General features: G+C 36.7%; 1 protein-coding gene across 1 annotated transcript in view; it reads left to right on the top strand.

Moving 5' to 3' along the window:
* WDR64 (WD repeat domain 64) overlaps positions 1-23,012 on the top strand; it is an 83,045-nt gene that overhangs the window by 9,880 nt on the left and 50,153 nt on the right. Inside the window, exons 4-10 of the mRNA XM_069800642.1 lie at positions 95-197; positions 725-828; positions 4,903-4,932; positions 13,448-13,555; positions 15,202-15,416; positions 15,928-16,062; positions 18,808-18,887. Coding sequence (XP_069656743.1) covers positions 95-197; positions 725-828; positions 4,903-4,932; positions 13,448-13,555; positions 15,202-15,416; positions 15,928-16,062; positions 18,808-18,887 — 775 coding nt within the window. The remainder of the gene's footprint in view (positions 1-94; positions 198-724; positions 829-4,902; positions 4,933-13,447; positions 13,556-15,201; positions 15,417-15,927; positions 16,063-18,807; positions 18,888-23,012) is intronic.

Genomic DNA, 23,012 nt, shown 5'->3' with positions numbered 1-23,012 from the left:
TTTGGGCAGTGTTCTGCCTGCTGGGTAGAAGCAAAAGATCAGATGTATTATTTTGTTATAAATTGCTTGGTTTGTTCTATTTTGTTTTGTTTAGATTTTTGGCTATTTCATAGGAGAAAGTGATGCCATGTCTTCCCAGATGAAAGAAGAAAACATGGTTTTCCTTGTATCTGAAAAACAGCAGATTACTCATGCAGGTGACATACTTCATCTTGTATCTAAAACTAATTTTTTTTTTTAAGGCTGTGTGTTGCACACTTTATTGAAAGTGCAATGATAAGATCACATGTCTGCTTATTATTCATGCTGCTTCTTCTTCTTCTTATGTATTCCAGAATACGTGTTTTTTCACTAAACTCATTACATCTGAACGTAACACTACTGCCTTGCCCAGTTCTCCATTTTCCTAAATTATTTTTAAATTATGAATTTGTCTGACTCAGACTATTTATTTATGTCTGTATGTCTATAGTTATTCTTTGCCTTTCTGTATTTTTTAAATAGCGTAGAAAGAACTAGCACATCCATAATGCATTAACGATATTTAAAAATGCAACATGATTATTTAAATCAAGTATTGGATAATCTATGATCTAATGCACTATTGCCTTGGAGTTGGTACCAATATGCATTTCAGGAAGAGAAAATGTTCTTTATATTATGGTTCTATTTGTTTAGATATTCTGTGTCTGTAAGATGAAAAGTAATATTTTGTCATTGACAGTTGTCAAGAGACAAGATGTGATTAAGGGTATAGTGAAGGTGCCTCATCTGGATTTCACAATAACATCCTCTCAGAAAGGAGTGCTAACTATTTTTAACAATCAGGTAATTCTGACTCAAACAAACTCTTTTATTATTCCGTTAGGCAGTATATATGGGAACTGAGTGAACTGTGATCTAGCATGCAAACTTACCCATAAAAAAAAGCTAGATATCTTTTTTATTACAGTTAACTTTTTCTATATTTTTTAAGTACATTAGGAAATATACATTGTTATTTTCAATTATAAACCTACTGAACAGTCCACAGAAGTTGATAGAAAGTAGAAAAAGACATTCTTAGCAGAATTTAGTTTAATAGAAAATAATCTGTGTTTCTTTTTAGAAAAAGTTTCCCTGAATACAAAATATGCTATTGGAATTAACTTTTGCATAAACAGTGGAAACCAGAGAATTAAGTATTTTCTAAAGCTACTGAGAATATCTAGAATGGACAGAAACGTTTATCAGTTGTTTGCAAAGAAGAGTTATTTAATACAGCAACATCTAGAACCTTGAAAGTCTTGAATTTTCTGACAGTCTGTATGACACTGCTTCACTTGACAGTTACTCCCCTTATAAGCAAATTGTAAGGAGATCTGTACCATTTTAAGTAGAAGTTCAGTCTCAAGACGCTGTTAAAGTAGAATTTGTAAATGAGTCTCCCAGATAATTATATTACTATTTAGAGGTATGCACTTCCAGATGCTGTGAGGTACATCACACATCTATGCTCATTGGCACTTTACATTTGTACAATTTTAATACAACCAGTTGATTAAAAATTGTTTCAGACAATGCAATAAAGCTTTAAAGCAGCACTAATGCTTTCTAGGGGTTTTAGCTAATTAGTGCATAATGCTTATGACAGGAGCTCGTAAAGCAAGAAAGGATTCCTGTGGATGATTAAACAACAAAGCAGTACTGCAGTTTTGGTAAATACTGAAATAATTTATTTGAAAGCCTAGTTCTCTGTCCTCCAGAGCATTATCCCTCTTACGCACCTACGAAAAATAATTTCACAAAGTATAATGTTAAAAATAGCTCTCTTCCCCACCCCCTAGCTCCCCATACGGTTTTCGAGTTGAATTGCTACCTCCTCATAGACTGGACTGATGTCACTCTGACATCAGTGACTGCATTGTGAATGATTTTACACCCAGCTGCTTAACACAGTGAATTAGGGACCTCAAATCCCACTTATAAAACTGTATGTTCTGAAAATGACTAAGGCATTGCAACAGCAGTTTACTCATGATCTCTGTCTCAGCTAATCTGAGCAAATGAGTTTTGACTTCATTAGAATTGCTCTGATATATCTTGATGCAAGCAAGAGAAAACTCTAGTTCTTTAGCATTGCAGTCATTTGAGTCCTATTGCTAGAATATGACTTCACATCACACAGACAAATATGGAGTTAGCATCTTTTGCATCAATCTTCTTCTCTCAAAGACCAAGGATTTAAAGAGACCTGGCCTTGAAATCTCAGCTGGTGAGTTGTTTTGTCTACTGTGGCTTTGCAGCATATTGGTAAGGGAATATCAAGATGCTTGCCCTGAAAATGCTGCTTGGTGGGACTTGTGCTCTGGATGGAGAGGCCAAAATATGAGTTCATGAGCAGTGCATTAACAAATAGACAGAGGCTTGTTTTTGCATAATTGTTGCATTTTTAAGATTATTAAACATATGGTGTTCTTGGGATGCACATGTATCCCACAGAAGTCAGTGTGTTCCATGTACATGAATGAATAATATTTGGTCACATATAATTACTGAATCTAATATAATACAGATTTTAACTGTGCTACTTCTGGGGCATTTGACTAGTAAGAAACATACATGTGGAGGAAGAGACAGGGCCATATTCTGTTCATTCACCCTGGTGTAAATTGATGTCCAGTGCAACCAAGCTTTCCTCAAGATCAGCTTAGTATTATTCTCTTTGCTCTTTGGAAAGCAAATATAACTTGACGATTTCCTTAATGGTTGTCTTATATCCTTGGAGTCAGTTGACAATCTAACGAGTTTTTATTTGATACTGGGTAGAAACTGAGAATAGTTAAAAACTTTAAAAAAACCCTAATTTACAAATAAGAATAGGAACAATAAAGAAGTTACAAACCATATAACTGCTTGTTGATTTACAGTTAAATAAGAATTAATCAGATTTTTTATCAGCAAATAATTAGTGTCAGTCATGTTAGATGGCATTAAGAATACTTAATTTAGTCTGTATACATCAGGATAGCTTTCAAGATCATCTCCTATTTCACCAGTGACAGTCTTCTGTCATCTGCTATGTAAATTGCTAGTGAATCTAATTATTGACTAAAAGAGGGCTTGGAGACTTTTGTTAACCCTGGTTGCTGTGATAAGAAATCCCATGATCTCTTACATATCTACAGCTATGGGAAACTGAAGTGAAGGCAAAGAAATACTCATTTGTAGACCAGCCAGGTCTTGGCACTGGTGAGGCCGCACCTCAAATACTGTGTTCAGTTTTGGGCCCCTCACTATAGGAAAGACATTGAGGTGCTGGAGCGTGTCCAGAGAAGGGCAACAAAGCCGGTGAAGGGTCTAGAGAGCAAGTCTTATGAGGAGCAGCTGAGTGAACTGGGGTTGTTTAGTCTGGAGAAAAGGAGGCTGAGGGGAGACCTTATCGCTCTCTACAACTACCTGAAAGGAGGTTGTAGTGAGGTAGGTGCTGGTCTCTTCTCGTAAGTAACAAGTGATAGGACAAGAGGAAATGGCCTCAAGTTGCACCAGGGGAGGTTTAGATTGGATATTAGGAAAAATTTCTTCACTGAAAGGTTATCAAGCACTGGAACAGGCTGCCCAGGGAAGTGGTTGAGTAACCATCCCTGGAGGTATTTAAAAGATATGTAGCTGTGGCACTTAGGGACACGGCTTAGTGGTGGACTTGGCAGTGCTAGGTTAATGGTTGGAATCAATGATCTTAAAGGTCTTTTCCAACCTAAATGATACTATGATTCTATCTGAGGGATAAGCATTGCTTTCTGCAACAAATGTGGACCTAATATGCTTCAACACCTGTATGCATTTCTGCATTATCAACCATTTCCTGTTTACTCTAGAACATGAGACACTTACTTACCCTTCTCAGGTTCTCAGGCATGGATGCTGCCTTGATCAGCACAGAAGACCTGTAGGAGTAGGCAGCCTTAAGGAAAATTCTCTGTGCACGCTCTATTTAATGTTACTGTACATAAAGCCAAATCTGATAACAGTGCATGGATATTAAACTCTGCTCAAAGACTGTCCATGATGACACTGGGCATCACACTTCTATGGGAAGAAAGACTTTGATCCTAGCTTCTTGGTTTATGAAATGTGGAATTGCTGGGATGGGAATGAGGCACCACTGCTTAATTACTGATGAGGGGCAGGGGCAAGAGGAGGTGAAAAAGCATCTGTGGGTGTTTCAGAAGGCAGAAGGTTGAAACGGCTTTTGAAAAGTGAATAATAGTTTTGTTAAAGGACAAAAAAGGTAACCCTGTCTGTACTGGATGATGGTGACAGGTATGCCTACCACCCTGTGACTTTAAACACTTCAGGTTTTGAGTCACATGCTACACTGTCCACCAATAGTTAAATTTGCTGAAGGATGCTGTACCAATATGTGCATTCCCATTTGCAGCCTAAAGTGCTACCTCTACCTGGTATTTGGCTGGCACTAGTTGACATGTCATCTGGGCCAGCATTAGCTTGGTTTTCTGTATGACACATCCTGCCTTTTACAGGAGTTGAAACTGTTCTAGCTGTGAAGGACCATTAGAAGCACAATTCCATCAGTACAGCTGATCTGTACTCCACTATAAAAAATGGTATTTTTTACTTATTTTGCTCACTCCAACATCTCAATTTAAAAAAAAAAAAAAACACCAACAAACAAACCATGAAAAAACTGTGAGAGAAAGAGAGGTTTTAAGTTCCTGACTGTACATAGGGGAACAGACACTAGGTACGTTAAAGATCTTTCTCAGAAGATCTTAACTGCAAACTTTCTGTTGGTTATTATTATTCTGTTCTGCCTGTGATACAGGAGAGCTGATTGTGTTCAGACTTTTAATTTAATTGCTAACTTGTTATTGTGACAACATTTTTTTTTTTTTTTTTCAGATGAGGGTTCTGGCAACCACCAGTGTTGAAGTAAGTTCATTGTCCTCCTTCTGTTAAAACATTTTAATTAAAAATCAGTAGGTACTAAAGTGAAATAATTAGAAATAGTTAGAAATAATTAGAAATAATTAGAAGGAAATAAATTGGAAAGAAAACATTATTCTAATGCTACTTCCAACCTTGAGAGTTCTGCATAATTTGTCATAGGGTGCCATAGGTCAAACAAGTTCAGTTTATTCTTTTCAGTTATAGAAACAATTGAGTAACTTGATTTCTTTCCTCTGATAAAAAGAAACCTCAGATAAATGCTGCTTTTTCTACCAAATTGTCCTTCACCTATTACCTTTCCAGACTTTTTTCTTCTAAGATCCAACATTTCAATTGTCACTGTAAAATTTAAATAAGAAAAATAAGTTCGTTAGTGAAAAACAGTTCTACATCTTGCTAGGTAGATTGGTTGGCCACACAATATATACTTTAAAACCTCATTTTTACCCTGGGAGTATTCACTGCACATTTTAGGCAATGAGCTTCCTTCAGATGACATGCAGACAAGAGAACTGTCATCAGCCTTAACAAAGTGACATGACCCCTTGCCCTAAAAGTCTGTGTAGGTATCTTGTGCCAAGGAGCAGTGCATTTTGTTGATTATCTCTCACATATTATGGATGTTCTAAAATGCAGTGGAAGTACTCCAGAACACAGGCCCTACTACTCCAACTCAGAAAACAGCTCTGGGCCTGGGTTGCATTTAATTTGTTGCTAGGACTCATCTGACCTGAGGAATCAATGCAGAGAGGCAAATTGTGAGAAACATTCTTGGGACCTATCGACTTCTGGAAACTTTGACTAGAATCAGTTTAGAGCTTCTCCTACAGCTGTGTTATAAGAGTGAATTTTAGTAGTTTGTTCCTGCTTTGAATGTAGGAACAACTTCCCCAGTCCAAATATGCAAAGGTAGAATCAGAACAATGTTTGGTGCTTGTCCTTGGAGGTGCCAAGGGGAAGAAGCTAGAAGAAGCTGGAGCGCCAGCCTGATGCTGCAGTGGGCAGCATGTGGCCACAGGGTCCTTTTCCTCTCTGAGCACTAAGCACTAATCTTAGAATGATTCCTCAGTGGATGTGGAGGTCTTTTTGCTGTGACAGTAGGATGCTACTTGGCAGCCATGGCAGAATTAGGCACTGTTGAAGGACATCTCTGCCTTAAAAAGTGTGAAAGGAGGATATGTTTAACATAATGGTATCTTGCAGTATTATGGTGTAATACCATAATTGTTAGGATTGTGATTTCAAACAAATAAACAAATCTAATACCAAAACTGGTAGTTTTAGTATCCGTTGTTTATTATCTGTGAGCACCCACTTCTGTTCAGCTCTGCACCAGATCTACTGTGTCTGTTGTTACATGCCACTCTCCCATCCTTTCCCAGTTGAAATATTTCCACTTTTTCAGCCTTCCCTAGGGAAAGGAAGTAGGTTAGAAATAGTTTGGATTCCCTGCCTTTGGGATGGAGGATCATTGCTGCTGGGGATTGCTGGATCGGTTGGGATCATTACTGCTGAGTATGGCAGTCTCTACCATAGGGTGTAAAGTCTTCGAGGGGGAAAATCTTTGGCTTCCCAGGGACATTTAATTGACTGGAGAGCTGATGGTTAGTGAAAAGAGAAACCCATGCCTGCGATGCTATGAAATCCTTCTGGCTCTGTGTCTGACAGATTTTATGGTATTTGGTGATGTTGTGTTACTTCTGTTCTTGTGGTTATATTCACTTTTTTGGCATCAGAATTGTAAAATTTTCAGGTTTTCTAGTTAAAAATGATCCTCTTCTGCTTTGTGCTCTGCCTTAAGGAATAGGCAATCTTCTCTAACATTCTTATTTAAGTGTTTGCATAGTTCTGTCCTTAGCCAATTTACATTCTTCTCATCCTTCCTCTAACTACTGCACAGAAAATAGAATTAAAATGGCTATTACTGGACTTGAGGTTCCTGAACTTTTTGATGGTTGTTAAAAGATTTCTGTGTTTGCAGAACATAATATTTTAAGCTATTTTGTTCTTAAAATTTAAATTATATATCCTAATCCCAAATTGCATTGAAATAAAATTCTGGAATTTTTTGAGACAATACATTCCACTTTCCAGACAGTCGAAATGTATGATGCTATTAAATTTATTAACTTGGGGATTCTTTGAGAGATATATCTCTAGAATTGCGTCACAGTTTTTCTGTTGTAAAGCATGCTTATTAAAACTGAATCTTTGCATTTTAATAGCTTTTATCTAAACACTTATTAAAAATCAAAGGACAATATCTTATGTGAGTGTAAATCATCACCCACCATTTGCTTATTAAAGATATGGTGAACTATATTAGTTGAAGACCTCAGCACCAAATGGTTATAATGTACAACTATGAATAATACCTTATGATTAATTTCTGAATAGCTAAACAGAGAAAGCTGCCTTTGCCTTGCAGGGCTTACATGTCTCTTTTTTGGATCTGCAGTCCATTCTTTTCTCACTACAATTATTACGCCATTTTCTTCCGCTTTAACATCATCACCAATACTGGCATTAGCTAACTGATCAAGATATATCTTTGTATGCATCTTTGTGCAAATGAAGTAAGGTACTGAATTCAGAGATAAGTTATTAGACTCCAAACCTTCCATGCATTGATAAACCATGATGTGTGTAGAGGCTGGCTAACATTGCAGAACAATCCTTAGATTCCTCTACCTTCTTCCATTCAGTGTTCTCATTCTCAAGGTGTTTCAGAACAGAGATTTACTCAACCACAGTAACAGAGATCTTGGCCCTGATGATATTGAGCCAGAAAGGCTGTGAAACATAGTAGATCTAGAAATATAATCCAGTGGACTGCAGCCATCAGAACTTTCCCAGCATCACAGTGGTATAAAAGGAACATGAACTATGAGTACAGATCATTTACTGTTTTGTTCCAGGGATGTTATGGAGAACAGGTCACTTCAAGAAAACCTGATTTCATTTCTTGATGGGATTATGTGACTGAGTGAAAAGAATAGAGGCATAAATATAATACACTTAAAACTGTACGGTATTTGACTTAGTACCATATGACTTTTTGTTTTAAAATATGACCACTGAAAAAACCACCAGAGCACAGATTAACACGTGCAATTTGTATATGCCAGCAGAAAGCAAGAATTAGTAAAATGTACTCCAGATTTATCCTCTTCTTTCCTTTTGTATTATTTATAGGCACAGTCATATTTGATAATATAACAGCAAAAGTAGAAACAAAATCTGTTTATTGCACCAGTTTATTAGAAGTTTCCAGTCAGGGAAAAATCCAGCACAGAAAATTGAAGTTTCCTGGAACAGCCAGCAATAGAAGTGTTTTTATGCATATAACTGAATTATTCTTATCTTAAGACAAATTGCACTAAATTTGTCTTTAATAATTCCAGTGAAATTCCTTAAATTACACCAAAGATCAGTGGTTATAAAGGCCTGAAGAGACCACTATAATAACTGAGTTTGGCTTCCTGCATAGCATGCTCCAGAGAATGTCCAATGAGAAGTTTAGTGCCTAACAGAGACAGAGAGATTGTTCAAGTTAGCTAGCACTGCCTTCCAGGCCAGTTCTTGTTCAAGGACTTCATCCTGTGGAATAAACAGCCTGTGTAAACAGCAGAGCATGGTGCTCTATCCTTAAGATCCAAAATGAAAGTTCTGGACCAAAACAGTCTCCTAGTGTGGCTTGCGGCTACTCAGAAACTAAAAGTATGAAAGTCCTGAAGAGAGCAATGCACAATTAATAGATTAATTTGATACACTGTGAAGTGGCTGATAGAATACTCTGCCAGAGACTATAAGCAAAACATGCTGCCTAGTTCCAGCTTTAGAGCAAAGGCTGTAAGAATTTCTCTTAGCACTGCCGTACTTGACAGACAAACGAGGCAGCTGCACCAGATCAGCCTTTTCATTACTTCCTTGTTTCATCCTGTCACTCAAGGGGTCTCTCTTCACTCCCTTATTTCCAGCACAGTTTCTGGTTTAGCTTGTCTGGCTTATCCACTGGGTCTGTTTATGCTTTTCTATGCTATGCTTAAAAGACGTTTCATTTCCATTCTTCAAGAGAAGTGACTTGTTCACTACCAGTATTCCCATCATCATTCAATGATGATTTTATGCTGACTACTATTTTTGGGACCTGTCAGCTGGACAATTGTTAGTCCGTCCTTTGTGTGAAGTCCTTGAACAAGAACTGGCCTGGAAGGCAGTGCTAGCTAACTTGAACAATCTCTCTGTCTCTGTTAGGCACTAAACTTCTCATTGGACATTCTCTGGAGCATGCTATGCAGGAAGCCAAACTCAGTTATTATAGTGGTCTCTTCAGGCCTTTATAACCACTGATCTTTGGTGTAATTTAAGGAATTTCACTGGAATTATTAAAGACAAATTTAGTGCAATTTGTCTTAAGATAAGAATAATTCAGTTATATGCATAAAAACACTTCTATTGCTGGCTGTTCCAGGAAACTTCAATTTTCTGTGCTGGATTTTTCCCTGACTGGAAACTTCTAATAAACTGGTGCAATAAACAGATTTTGTTTCTACTTTTGCTGTTATATTATCAAATATGACTGTGCCTATAAATAATACAAAAGGAAAGAAGAGGATAAATCTGGAGTACATTTTACTAATTCTTGCTTTCTGCTGGCATATACAAATTGCACGTCGTGTTAAAACCTGATTTTTTCAAATATTTTTTTAGACTGCCCGTCAGTAATTAGAAATATTTATCTTCTATAGAGACGAGAATCTTACAAGAGAATTTCTGCCTTGGCCAACAATTTCCTCCTGTTGGAGTGTTCATTGCTTCTCTACCTATGTCTTTCTGCTTTCACTCAAAGTTCATTGCAGTTCAGATGCTGTAAGGAAAATGTGAATGTGTACCATTTTGTTTGGTTTGAAAATCACTATATGGTTTTATTTGTATGTGTATTAGACATAAGTTGATGTATATAGTCTTTGTATAGATTTTTTAAAAAAAACTTCATATAAGCAACGTGTTCTTATTTACTCTTGAAACCAGAAGTGGGTTTAATGCTTCTTAGGTTGTAATTTCTGTCAGTGTTTCTCTCCTTTTTAGTGAAATAGTATCTTAATGATAATCATGTCTCTAAGCCAGTGGATGCTACAATGCAATGGCTAGGATGCTTCACTGTAAAAGAAAGATCAAGCTCAATTTTACCTGACTGGTTTTTAAATGTTTGCTTAACTGCAAGCAGACCTTTGCCTTGATGAATTAGAGGATAGAGCTGTTCCTATCTGGAGTAAAAACAGTCAGAGCAGAAGGCACATGTTATTCCAACATCCGTTTCCCTTTCACTGCTAATTCTTTAGGGGAGCAATAGTCCTCAACCCCATAAGAGAAGGATTTTCTCTGAGAACATGCTAAGCATTAAGGTACCTTTACATAGCAATGCATGGATGTGTGTTCCTTGTTTCATTTGCCTAGGGACTAACTGCTGCCAAGTTCTTGTTTGACAATCTGATTTTCTAGGCACAGATACTGTGACAAGAGAGGGAAACTGAAGCCCATGCTCATGCCCTTTTTGGTGGCTCAGCATCATTACCTACATGGAGACAATACTGAGGGAGAAACTGATATCCAGACTTGCCTAATAAAACTGGAACCAAAGCTATTATGTAGATTGGTGGGAAGCAGAGACTATTAAGGCCCTGTAGAGTGTAAGTGTGTGGACTAACTTAGACTACCATGTAATTAAGAAACTAACTAAATTTTGTAAAGGTTAGTTGCTTAGTTGTGGAAAGTTAAATGTTTCTCATTTTTCCTGGATGTGAAGGTTGAATCTCATTTATCTGTGCCTATGAAAATCTAAAATAAATTCATTGACTCCAGTGGCTACATCAGATTTTCAAAGGGGCAAAGGGTCCCTGGCATCTATCATCAATGAGAAAGGATCTAGCTTTCTCTCTTCTCTTGTTCTATCCTGTGGAAAGGGCTCTGACCTCAGCTGAAAGAAAAACTTTAAAGTCTCAGTGTCAGGTGCCAACATGCAGTAAATACCCAGTGCATTTTCATCTGCAGGTAGACATGGGATAAGAAGAAAAAGACAAGACTTCACAGCATGTCAAAGAGGTGACCTATAGCTCCTTTACAAGAAAGCTTCAGGAGAGTAGACTTTGATAGTAAGCCTGGAGACAGAGGTTAAAGGAAAACATTTGCTTTTTGAGACATTTAAAGAAACATGTCTGGAAACTGTAGCTCACTGCTGGACATGTGAACATCATTGTTCTAATATTTTGCTTAATTGCTCTGTTAAAATTAGTAAATTGTGCCCTGAGAGAATATCCCCTGCCAGCCGAAATGTCACCATTTTCACTCTGTCCTATGTTCTCAAAGTATTTGAATTTGACCTTCAGTATGGGAAAACAGAATAGTAGCCTTGAGCTAACATGCCTAAAAGACATTTGAGAATGATGAAAATGTTTCCTTTGAGTTGCCAAGCTAATGTCTAGTCTTTCCCACTCATTCTTCCTTAACTGTTACCAGACATCTGACTTTCTTCTGTCTTCCAAGATTATCCTCACAGGTTAACTGAGTTGTTTCTCCCAAATAGGTGAGAAATACTTTGTGTTCAACTGAGATAAATCCCCTCTCAAGGCATATACTGACTGACTTGGAAAAGATTCAGTTACCAGGACAGCATATATGCGAGATAGAACTTTTCATGGGAGGGGGACATTTGATCTGTAAATAAGGACTAGTCATGCCTTCTCAGGTCACTGTCCTGTAATGTGATTTGTTTTGTTTAATTGTTTCAAAGTAATATCAGAGATCCTTGGTTGTATTTCTAGGCAAGTATATGACATAAAGTTTTTGGTATCAATGTTTTAAGTCCTTTCATCAGGGCTTGTTTTATTGCCTAAAATTCAACTACAACACAAAAAAGAAAACAAAGGGACATCTGCCCCTTAGACTTTCTCTGTCAGCAGTCAAATGCAAAGGTTCTCCTTACTGCTTGGTTTTGATCTTTGCATCTGTACCATCTCACTACATGTGACAGCCTGCAAAACCTTTGCAAGATGCAGCTGCGTTACTCTGACTGCATCATCACAAGCCAGCACTACAAAATAGTAGCTTAATTACAAATGTAAACTCATCTTTTTCACACCAGTTAGTCATTGTTATCTGACACTATTGTAAGGACCCCAAAAAGCCACAGTTAACGAAGAATTCCGTAAGAATTACCAAGCAATCCATAAGGCCTTTGCAGGACTGACATTTTCCATGTGTTTATTGTAGAAAACAGCACAAGAAATCCTTGTAAAAGCATCATCACTAGTTCACAGGCCATTAGGAAGAAAGAAGCTTTCTCCTGCAATAATGTTGACATCCCTCTGTCAGGAATTTGGACCCTTTACACTAACAGCAAAATCAATATTGTGTACAGCAATGGAAATACAAGTAGAAGAATCAGCAGCTCCCTTCAGTTCACCATGGGTTTAGTATTGTGCTTTTTCTTCCTACCTCACTTTGTGGATGTAAACTATATCTTAAGCAACATAGGTCCCTGTTTTAACTGTTTCAAGTACTTCCACTAGAAACAGTTATTTAGAGGTTACAGGTAGGTACTTACTTGAACTGCAATAACAGTGTTGTTTAAGTCTGTGTCAAATGTTTTGTTGTCACTTTAATCTAGAGAAGATATTTCAGTCAGTGTTACTTTATAGATGTTCTGAATTATTTTAAAGTAATAGATAATTGTGCCATTGAAGACATAGCAAATGGTGCATATTCCATTTCAATCCCTCTCTCATTTAGGAAGGTCCATTACACTTGGGGGGGGGGGGAGATCAAACAGCTATTAATGTTTCAACAAAACCCCAAATTCTGGCCAGTGCGGTACTGAGTTTGAGTCTCTAATCTTGCACTTTGCAAGAGAAATTATTTTACATTATGACCTGTATAATTGGAGGCATACTTGAACAATGGCTTAATATGGGCAGATGTATATCTTTGCAAATATTTGATCTACCTATTGGGAGAATTAGAATTATTTAATATAAGTTACTTATTTTCATAAACATTCATTTCAGTAGGTTTTGTGCCATTACAGCTGAAATTTTGACTGCCTTTAACTTTCTTTTGTTTTGAACTAAACTATATCCAAGTAACAATTTAATCTGCTTTAGAATGGATGTTTTAGCTTAAGTTTCCTCTGCTCAGAGTGCTTTTTTCAGAATGTCATTACAGTTCAACTAACAGTATGTATGTATTGTGTCCTCTTATGTGCAACATCTGTGCATCTGAGGTGAGTCACTGATAAAATAGGTTGAGCCTGGCGCCTCTGTAACTTCATGTATGAGCTATGCCTGGAGTTAGAACTCTCAGTTATGTTAGCTGGGGCTGGACCTAGCAGCTGGCTACATTTATTTGGAGATGGTTTAAAATGTGTACTTAAATGACAGAGAAGTTTATAAATTTACAGAGAAAATCCTTCTTTAGCTACCCTTTTTATTTTCATCAGGATACTGCTTGGATCACTGGATGTGATTTCCTACCTCAGCTGAAATGTGTCGTGGCTGTAACTGAAAGGACAGTCATTGTCTGGGACTATAAATCAAAAGGAAGTCAGGTATTATGTTGGATCAGGCAAATGTTAAAGAGGAAGCCTCAAAAAGATTAGTCTTTGTTTTCAGTATACATTCACATTCTTTTTGTCTAACAGGATGAAGGCATTAGCTTTTGTCTTTGCAGGAACTCAGTGAAACAGTGGAATTTATACTAAAGCAGGAATACGCTTTCCACACTAAATGGGATTATTAGACTGCCTTAAAAACCTGGAAGAAAGAGGAAAATTTTGTACTATGTTGCAAACAAGCCCCCAAACAATTTAGTTTCTGTGTATATATGATGTATATGTGTATACATGTATATCTAATGTGTGTGCATGTGCATATGTATAGCTCAGAATCTATTAAGAATCAAGGGACAGGTTTTCCAAGGACCTTACATAGACTTCTTTAAGGTAATTTTCTGATTTAAAGAAAATATTTCTTCATATCCTGCATTTTGTTCAGGACTTTCCAGGAGCAAGAGCATCTTGATTTTGCTAGTGTATATCCAAACTGCTAAAGTTTTCTTGAATGCCTTATTACAAAATACGATTTTTGCAAGGATTTCTGACCCATACCTTAGCTTTTTGCTCCTGTTCCTGGGACTTTTATCAGCAATTCTGAGTTGGCTGAGAAGATGAGAAGAAGCAAAGTAAATATTTTTAGGATAAGATCAAGTATTAGGACTTTTTTTATTTGTTCTCGGTATTAAAAGGCCGCTCCTCAAGCTCAGACAGGTCAGTGGAAGTCTTTCTGTCAATCCAATTGGAGTCCTAGGAAGCAAGGCTCAAAAATTTACTCTCCACTCATTATTCTCCAAGTTTCCTCCAGTCATTATATCAGTGACAGTTGAAAGTGTCCTGTGGTTGAATAGGAGCAGTTCTCTTTCAAGACCACAGAAATAAGATATAGACAGTTCTGTGTCTGTGTTATGTCTCTTTAATGTTTCTGTGCTACATGGACAACATTGAAGCAGTTAATTCCTATAGCATGTGAACAGTTGCCAGTTTAAGTTGGCAAGGATGCTTTAATCAAGTAACAGATGGAGTCAGGCAGTAGAACCAATAAACAGTATAATGCAGATGACCCAAAATCCCATTCCCAGGCCTTCTCAGTCTAGCAAAATATCACAATGGCTTGCAGCTGTATTCATTCCCATGATCTCAATTCCTGAAAATTGAAACACCTGCCCATTGTACACTTGATACTCCCAGGCTGTATTAATAATTAGGACTCTGATATGATTTCTCTCTGTATGTTACTGCTGCATTTTGTGGTTTGAATAATTCTTTAATTTGGCTATTTCCTGTTTTCTTCTAGACAGTATCTTATTTTTGAACAGGAAAGCATATACAGTTTTAGCAAATATACCATCCCACTTATCATGGTGAGATCCTCCCTAAAATTTGTAATTAATATTTCCTCACTGAAATGGAAAAGGCTACCTGTGAAATAAAGCCTCACTGAAATCCCTAAAGCTTGCATTTAACTTCACTTGGTGATGATCTTCTGTGAGTTTCTAATACCAAGAAACAGCTATCACAGGGGGAGATTTAAAAAACAAAGTCAAGAATTAAATGTTGATGTAAGTAGATAAGCATGATATGTTCAGTCAACTTAAGGGCTCGTGTGCATTATCTAATAAACTGTCTGCCATATTTCACAGAATAATTGCTTTGTCATCAAACCAATGGAAAATGGTCTGCTCTGTGTTTGCACGGTGACTATGTCAGATCATCTGGCTAAGGATAATATCCTAATGGGAGATGATAAGGGTTATGTTCACCTGCTTACTGTGACCAGTGATCACTTTGGATTAAAACAATGTAAAGGCAAAAAAGAATCACAACTGCAGGTCTTGGACTCCAAAACTTTTAACATGTAAGTTGCTTATCATAAAATATTATCAGCCTAGCATTTTTTTTTTAATTTGGGTTTTCTCTGGCCTAAATGGAGGATTAGATTTTGTGTATAAATTAGCCCCACCTAACAAAATAACTTTTCAAACTGCAGTAAGTATGATTTGCTTGTTGTTGTGTGAAGAAAATGTCATAATTTTCAGTAGGAGATCTTACAAGAGATCTTACAATAGAGAGGCCACAGAGTAAAATTCCAGAGAAGAATTCACAATTGCTGTTTTCCAGTTTGACATAGGCACAGCTTTATTGTGCCTGATTAGATGGAAGCATAACTGCGACTAGAGAAGTGCATGATTCAACCCTAACCTTAGCTCTGCTTGCTTTTGAGCTGGAAGAGTGGTTCTATGTCTGCCCTGGATATTAAATGTTAGCATTGGTTGTGTATAATCTCACTAACAAAATCCCTGTCGACCTATGGGCATATTACAGTAGGTATTAGTATATCCCAATAACATCTCAATTTCTATCCCTAGTGTTAAACGCAAGCTACATGATGACTGGGTTGTGAAAATTAAGTATATTTCTGACCTAAATTGTTTTGGATCCTGCTCCTCAGACAGCATTCATTCATTTGTTTTGGATGACATAAAGCGACTAGAGGACAACTTGTAAGTATATGACATCTTCTGAAAAAATAGACCTTTTGCTTTATAACTGCAAGAGATCAGTGCTTTGCAAGATGTCATCCCATTGTATTGAAGCTGTCTTTTCTATAAGTATTGTTAATACAAACAAAAATACAACTGCTTAAATACTTGAACATTTTTGTTTGTTAGCTTTCGATGTAGGAGAGGTCTGTCCATAAATGTGTGTTACTCGCAACCCTTAAAAATAAGTTATGTTGGCAGTGTTGTTTGCTCCAACTTCTCAGCAGGCAAATTTCCTTGCTTTGGTACATTCATTTAAAATTTATATCCACAGGAAAATATATTCAACTAAGTTTCATTTACAGTTTCAGTTTCACAAGTTTCAGTTACACAAGCTTAAACCAAGTAAGCAATTTATTCTGAGGGCTGTGAAATGGATTTACTATGCAGCAGGAAAGACGTTGTGGCCTCCTTTTTTGTGCCATATCCTTATTCATATGGCCCATCAGTGCCATAGCTGATTCCAAGCCTTGCTAGTCTGTGATTTTAGAAGAGTTTATAGCCCAATTAAAAAACAAATAATACAAACACAATTTGATGTAAAAAGGAACTATAAATAACATATAGATAGAACTTCTCATTCAAATACTTCAAAGCTTTGTAAATATTAGTTCAGCTTCACAATTCCTTTGTGAGGTACATCCAGAGTTTAATAGATTTTTAAGGCTCGTAGCAACAGTTATGATAATCTGGTTTATCTCTTGTATAACACAGGCCATAAATATTTGCATAGTAATTCTTGCATCAATCCAATAACTTTGGGGTTTGTGAGTATTGCCTGTTGTGCAGTATGTCTGTTGTGAATGGGGAAAGTGAAATATGAAATAATTATAGCTTGTCCAGGGTTACATAATGTGTCAGGAGAAAAAATGAGGAATCCTGTTTGATTTTGTTGGGAGTTTTGGAAAAATAGAATTAATTTGAGGAGAAAGAAAACAAAGACTGCAGATCCACAAGTATGGTCAAAAGAGTATATGCTACCACCATACACTGTTTGTAATACAGAACATCATTAACTGCAAATATCTTGGTAAGTCTTTTTCATTTAACACTGACTATAATTGTGTCTCCAACTGCAATAAATACATTTCTCTAAGCAGTTTCATGTAGCAGCTAAATGAAATTATATTTAGACAACTAAAAAATTACACAGCTGTTAAAATGAAATTAATAGCCCTAAAAATAGCTGCGGATCAAATCACTTTGAAATACCCATTCCATAAGTAATTTTGGTTGAAATATATGATTTACTAGTGCTAACAAAATAAATTTCCCCAATTAACTTTGCAGCAAGCAATTGTTATTGTGCTTGAAGAGGGATGCAATGTATTTTGTCTCCTATGTGACTGTTAAGTTTCTATGTGGATAATGGCTGATGAGCAGTTATAATATTTTCTTGTAAAGTATCTAAAAAAGGGACGTGTGGATGGAATCACAGGATGCTTCTGTTGCAAGGCCATGACTTGAGCAGGATTTCACACTGCTGGAACCCCATATTCACACTGATGTTGGAAGAGTATCAAGACCGTTCATTAAAGAGCCAACAGACAGTTATACATAAGTATTAAATTCAAGAATTAAATGAAAAAGATGACAAATCCTGAGGAAATCTGTCAATCACACATTTAAATCAATTAATTGCTATTTTATACCATCGAAAGAATTAAGACTTCTCTGTTAGAGCTCTGCAAAGAAAGCTTTGCTCCCCCTAATTAATAGGGAGTGAACAGCCTTTTATTTACACCTGCCTAGAAAGAACAAGCTCTTTCATTAATCCTCAAAGTTTCCTGAGCCTTTTTTCAAATTTACTGTCATTCCCAGTTATGGGTTTAGATATTAATAGTTACTTTTTAGCCCAGAATAAATGAACTACCTACTTGTCTGGATTTCAAAGAAAAAATTTAAATGTGTACTCATTCAATTCAGTATAGCTTATTTACATTGACAGTCATTGTTTCCTGGGAGAGATGGGTGTTAGCCATGCTATTGCTGAATCCAGAAATCAAGAAAATATTCACTCATTAGTAACAATGTATGAAACATGCAGAGACAAGCAGAAGTTGCTCAAAGAACGGGTTTAGAAGGGTTGCTGAGTCAATCTCAGTCTGTGTTGGCTGTTTGAATTCCTGTGCTTTAGCAGCGAATACAACAGAATAATTCGGTTGAGTTTCAGAAAATTGCAGTCTCTTCATGTTATTACACAACACAACATAGATAAAATAGAGACTATGCATTATACAATACATTATACACAAGCAGCAGAAAAGTAACTGCACTTACTTTATGCAAAATAGAGGCCACAATAGACTTCCATGTCCAAAACAGGCAAAGGCAGTCGGTTTGATATTTTTCCTCAGTGATGAACTGCTTTAAGCATGCAGACGTGTGTGAAGGCTTACCTTGGCAACAGCTACCATTTTAGGATTCTGTTTGGAGTATGACTGATAAAGGATTCAGGTGTTCAAATCAGAGATTTATTACTTTAATGGAAAGTGCATTTTAAAAGTTCCTGTTTTATTGATGCTAGTATCACTATAAGTCTATACAACTATAAGTCACTGTTATAAATCAATTTGCTTTTAACAAGAGATTGTATACATTATGCAAACAGCTATTCTATATACTACAGAAAAGTAAAGTGGAATACTGTGGACTGTATTTTCCTAATGTTTCTTACCTGACTAACTGTTTTATTAATGATTACAGACCTGTAAAGGAATTTTCTGTCCCTAAAGGAGTCAATGCCTTCACATACTGTGGGAAAGCAAAAGTCATTGTCACTGGGGGTAAGTATTGGGGTGTTATCCAAGAGATTGTTCTGTTGTGAATTTTTTTTCCCAGTTAAGTAAGATCAAGTAAAGCTAAGTTAGTATTTAAGAATTTAAATAATGGCTTCTGTCTTAAATGATAGGAAACAGAGATCTTGCTTTTAATTGCTGGGAGCCTCACTCTGCAAAGATATACTTCCTGGCAGGAATCTACCAAGGGCTCAATCTGGGTTTCATTCAAGTCTCATGTTATTTATATAACAAAACAGGAGAAACTGTATGTTGAACTACTCTAAGGCACCTTTCCAAGTCATGGTGGTGACTGTCTTGGTCAGGTTATACACATTACTCCTTGCAGTATCAGCAGGGCTCCCATCCCTTCCTATTACTCTTTGGCCATCCTTTCCTATCTTAAGCAATCACATTGGCCCATCTTAATACTTTACGTTGCTCTTTTCTCTGATCACATTTCCCCAAAGCTTTACTGTTTGTTCTTTCTCCCAAAGCAGACTGCAGAAATAGCATTCTTACATCCATTTCTTCCCTGTTATGAGCCTTTCTATTGCAGTGGTCATATTTTGAGCTGCAGAAATGTGGCTGGAGAATGTCAGCAATCTTGTTTGTATATTCTGTCTGACAGGGTGGTGCCCTGGAGTGACATTGGTGCTGCCTATCTCCAAGTCTTCAGTATGAGAGTCTTGCTTAAAACTTTGTTAAAAATTGCAATAACAAACATAGCAGTTCTTATGTCTATATTTAACAAGAAGAAAAAAGCAGCCAAGGCTCTGCTGTCCAGCCTTGATAATATGCAAGACAGTAACATAAATTTGGGAAAAAAAAAGACCTAGACATGGTAAATAATGCAATTCAAGTTGAATTGTAGCAGTTTACCAAAGGGAAAACTGTGAGAGATGTCAAAATAAATATCAGACAGTTCTATTGATTTTCTAGACACAAGATTTAAAGGGAAAGCAATAGGACTATAGGAAAGTTATTAGTGAAAATTCTGAAGTTCAGCCTTGGAGAAGATCTTATTTATATTGATTACCTTGTCACAAAAAGTAGTCTGGAGAAATTTACTGATGACACTAAAGTAGGAAAGCCCTATAAAACAGAATGTGGTTAGTATTTCCTACAGGTAGAACTGGAGGATTTTACTGTAGTAATAAAACCAAGGTGAAGTGTCTGAATAGGACAGAAGGTCGATTACACAGGCACTAATAAAAGTTTCTGTTACACATTGAAAATTCTTCTTACAGAAATAGCAGAACAGGAAAATCTGGATAAACTTCCTAAGAAAATAAGAATGGCTATGGTAGGCCAGACCAAAGATCTGCCTAACCCACTATCCCATCATTGACAGTGACCAACAATAAATGCTTTCTGGCAGAGTCCGGCAGGAATAGGGCAATCATGCAGCAATACTTGCCCTAGGTACCTGTGTTAGTTGAAATATCTGTTCTGCAGGTAACAAAGCATTAACTTCTCTGAATTTGACACTAGTAAAACCTCATGTTGTACTGAAATCCACTGTATGGTTGAAATGAGCCGTGTTTGAGAAAGATTAGTTGAATATGGAAAAAGGGTGGGGGAAACCTATCCCATAGAGACTAAACCTATCACACAAAGACTAAAAAGTATATTTTTTATAACCTAGAAAAATGACAATTAATAAGGAATACCATTGCTATCTATAAAAATATCAGGAGAACAAATATTAGAGCAAAAATTAGAGCAATAATGTTCTGGAAGAGTGTTCTGAATAGTGGCAGTTGCAGAAAGAAGTATCCTCCTCAGTTTATAATGGAGCTTGACATTTTTTAAAAGGATTGCCCCAACCTTTTATTATTTAGCCAGGTGTTTATAGCACAAATGGTGTGCAAAATACTACAATGTATTTTGTATGTACAACTGGGAAGTGACTATTAAAAAAGTCATGTTCTAACACCCTTAATTTTGTCTTCCAGATATTTGACATTTATAATAACAAGAAAGATAAAAGCAAACCTGGTATAGAGTTCACTTTTCATGCTAAAAGCTAGACTTCAACCAGTAAAATGATAAAAACCTGATAGTGGCCTTAAATGTGGAGCCCACAGTAGTTTAGAAAAACTTTTCTGTGTAGCATTTTGCATTAATACTATGTTGAATGGTAAAGTGATATGGTTTTCTTCTTACTCTGTATCCATTTCAATTCCAACTATGTCTTAATCATCACCTCAGGGAACAGCTACAGTTAAAATCAAATTATGTATGCATATAAAAGCTGGAGATGATTGGTTTTAAATGATATGATACATCAACTTCTAACCCTATTAGGTCTTCAAATCCAGCTATTGTTTTCCTGTAAGCAATAAAGTAGAAGAAAAACTATTAGAGATTTCTAAATCTAGCAGTAGCATCTCAAGACTGATAAAAGGAAGTCTTCTGTGCTTGCTCAGTACCCTTTGTGTATTTCTGGCACAAGTGAAGTAATTGGTAATATCTTATATGTTTTGGGGTTTTGTTTGGGTTTTTTTTGTTTATTGGCACTATACATTGGTATTGATATTTTCAGGGATTCCCAGGAATCCTAGTTGTAGAAATCACATCCCAGGACTCCACTAATATTAGCCCTCAGAGGCAGAGCAGACTCTTTTCTATGATGCAGTCTAAATTTAAAGAAGAACATATGAAGACAGAGAAGGCAGCACAAAGAAAAAAGGAAGAGACATTGGTCAATATTATAAACATATGAACTTGTGTTAGTTTACCAGATGCATTACTGTCCTGAAGAGGTTTTGCAGACATTATAACCTAAGATTATTTAAAAGGCAGGCTTGAAGGAATGACAAGTTGTTTTAAAGAATAAGAGGTCCTTCTGTGTGAGAGGAGCAGCATAGAAAGAAAGCAGGAGTTATATTTTTCATTTCTAGTTTATCAGAGGATGCCAAGCTAAGCCTAGCATTTTTCCATTCAACAATGCTATTGTTCTCAAGGGGATTTCAACACTGCTGAAATGCAGACATCTCAGCAGACTTGTAATACCACACAAATTGCAAAACTGTGTAAGCAAGGGAGACAATTTGACAAAGCATCACATGCTCAAAGAAGGTATTGGAATCCATAATATCTAGCTAGAATAGAGCTGTGGACATAGAATCTGACTTTTAAAAAAAAAACCTAAACATATGCTTTCATATTTATCTTGGAAGGGAGAACACTGAACTGAGCCCATTATGATTCAAATCATTGATTCCACAGAATCTTAAAAATTTGCTGTCATATGTGTTTACAGATAATTCCTCTTCTTCAAGATTTTCTTGAATGTGCTTAGTACCCATGCCTTCTGTGTCAGGATTCTGAATCCCAGAGGCATATTTGGAGCACAGAGAGAATAAATGTTCCAGCAAATGTAAGGGCCAATCTGGCATTAATCCAGAAAGAGGGGAGAGAACACATCTACTTTAACCAAATCCACCATTATCTCCACATCAGTGAAAGGAACTAAAACTAATCTACTATTTCACATGACAAGCAAACAGTATTTTTAATGTAGGGAAAGGTTTTCTTTCGTAATGACACTTGCTCTTCATGTTGATATCTTAAGTAAATAACATGTATTAGTGATTCTATTCTTAAAAGAAACTATCTGTGCCACAATTAAAGGGCACTGTCCTCCATTCATCTGCCATCACTTCAGGAATATAAAGAACAGAGCAATTAGAAAGACTAAGAAAAATTCTGTTCCTCAGAGTGCAGCAAGTAGGTAGTTGAGTTGGTCAGATACTGTCAACAGCTTCTACCTAGTTCATCATCATTTTAAGACATGACAGTTTCCATTTGGGGCTGCTAAAGGGCATGTTGTTGAAGCAGTATCTGTTCCCTCTGACATTAGAACTGATCTCATCAGTCTCGCTGGAGGCTTCTGTCTACCATTTTTTGTGTCCTCCTGTTGACCTCATGGAAGGTCTGCAAGCTGTTTTACTCCCATGGTCTTGTTTCTCAGTAATGTATACTGGCCTGGTCGCAAGGGTTCTGCTAACTTGCAGGATATGTCTGTGATGGCCTAATGCAACATCTGGGGGAGTGAGCAGGGGCCCACCATGTTCCGCAGTTTCCCCATCCAAAAGGGCTTCACAAACCGCTTGTGCAATTATAGCC

This window comes from Haliaeetus albicilla, chromosome 13 (genome assembly GCF_947461875.1).
Source record: "Haliaeetus albicilla chromosome 13, bHalAlb1.1, whole genome shotgun sequence".
Taxonomy (NCBI): domain Eukaryota; kingdom Metazoa; phylum Chordata; class Aves; order Accipitriformes; family Accipitridae; genus Haliaeetus; species Haliaeetus albicilla.
This window is presented reverse-complemented; position numbering and strand designations above follow the sequence as displayed.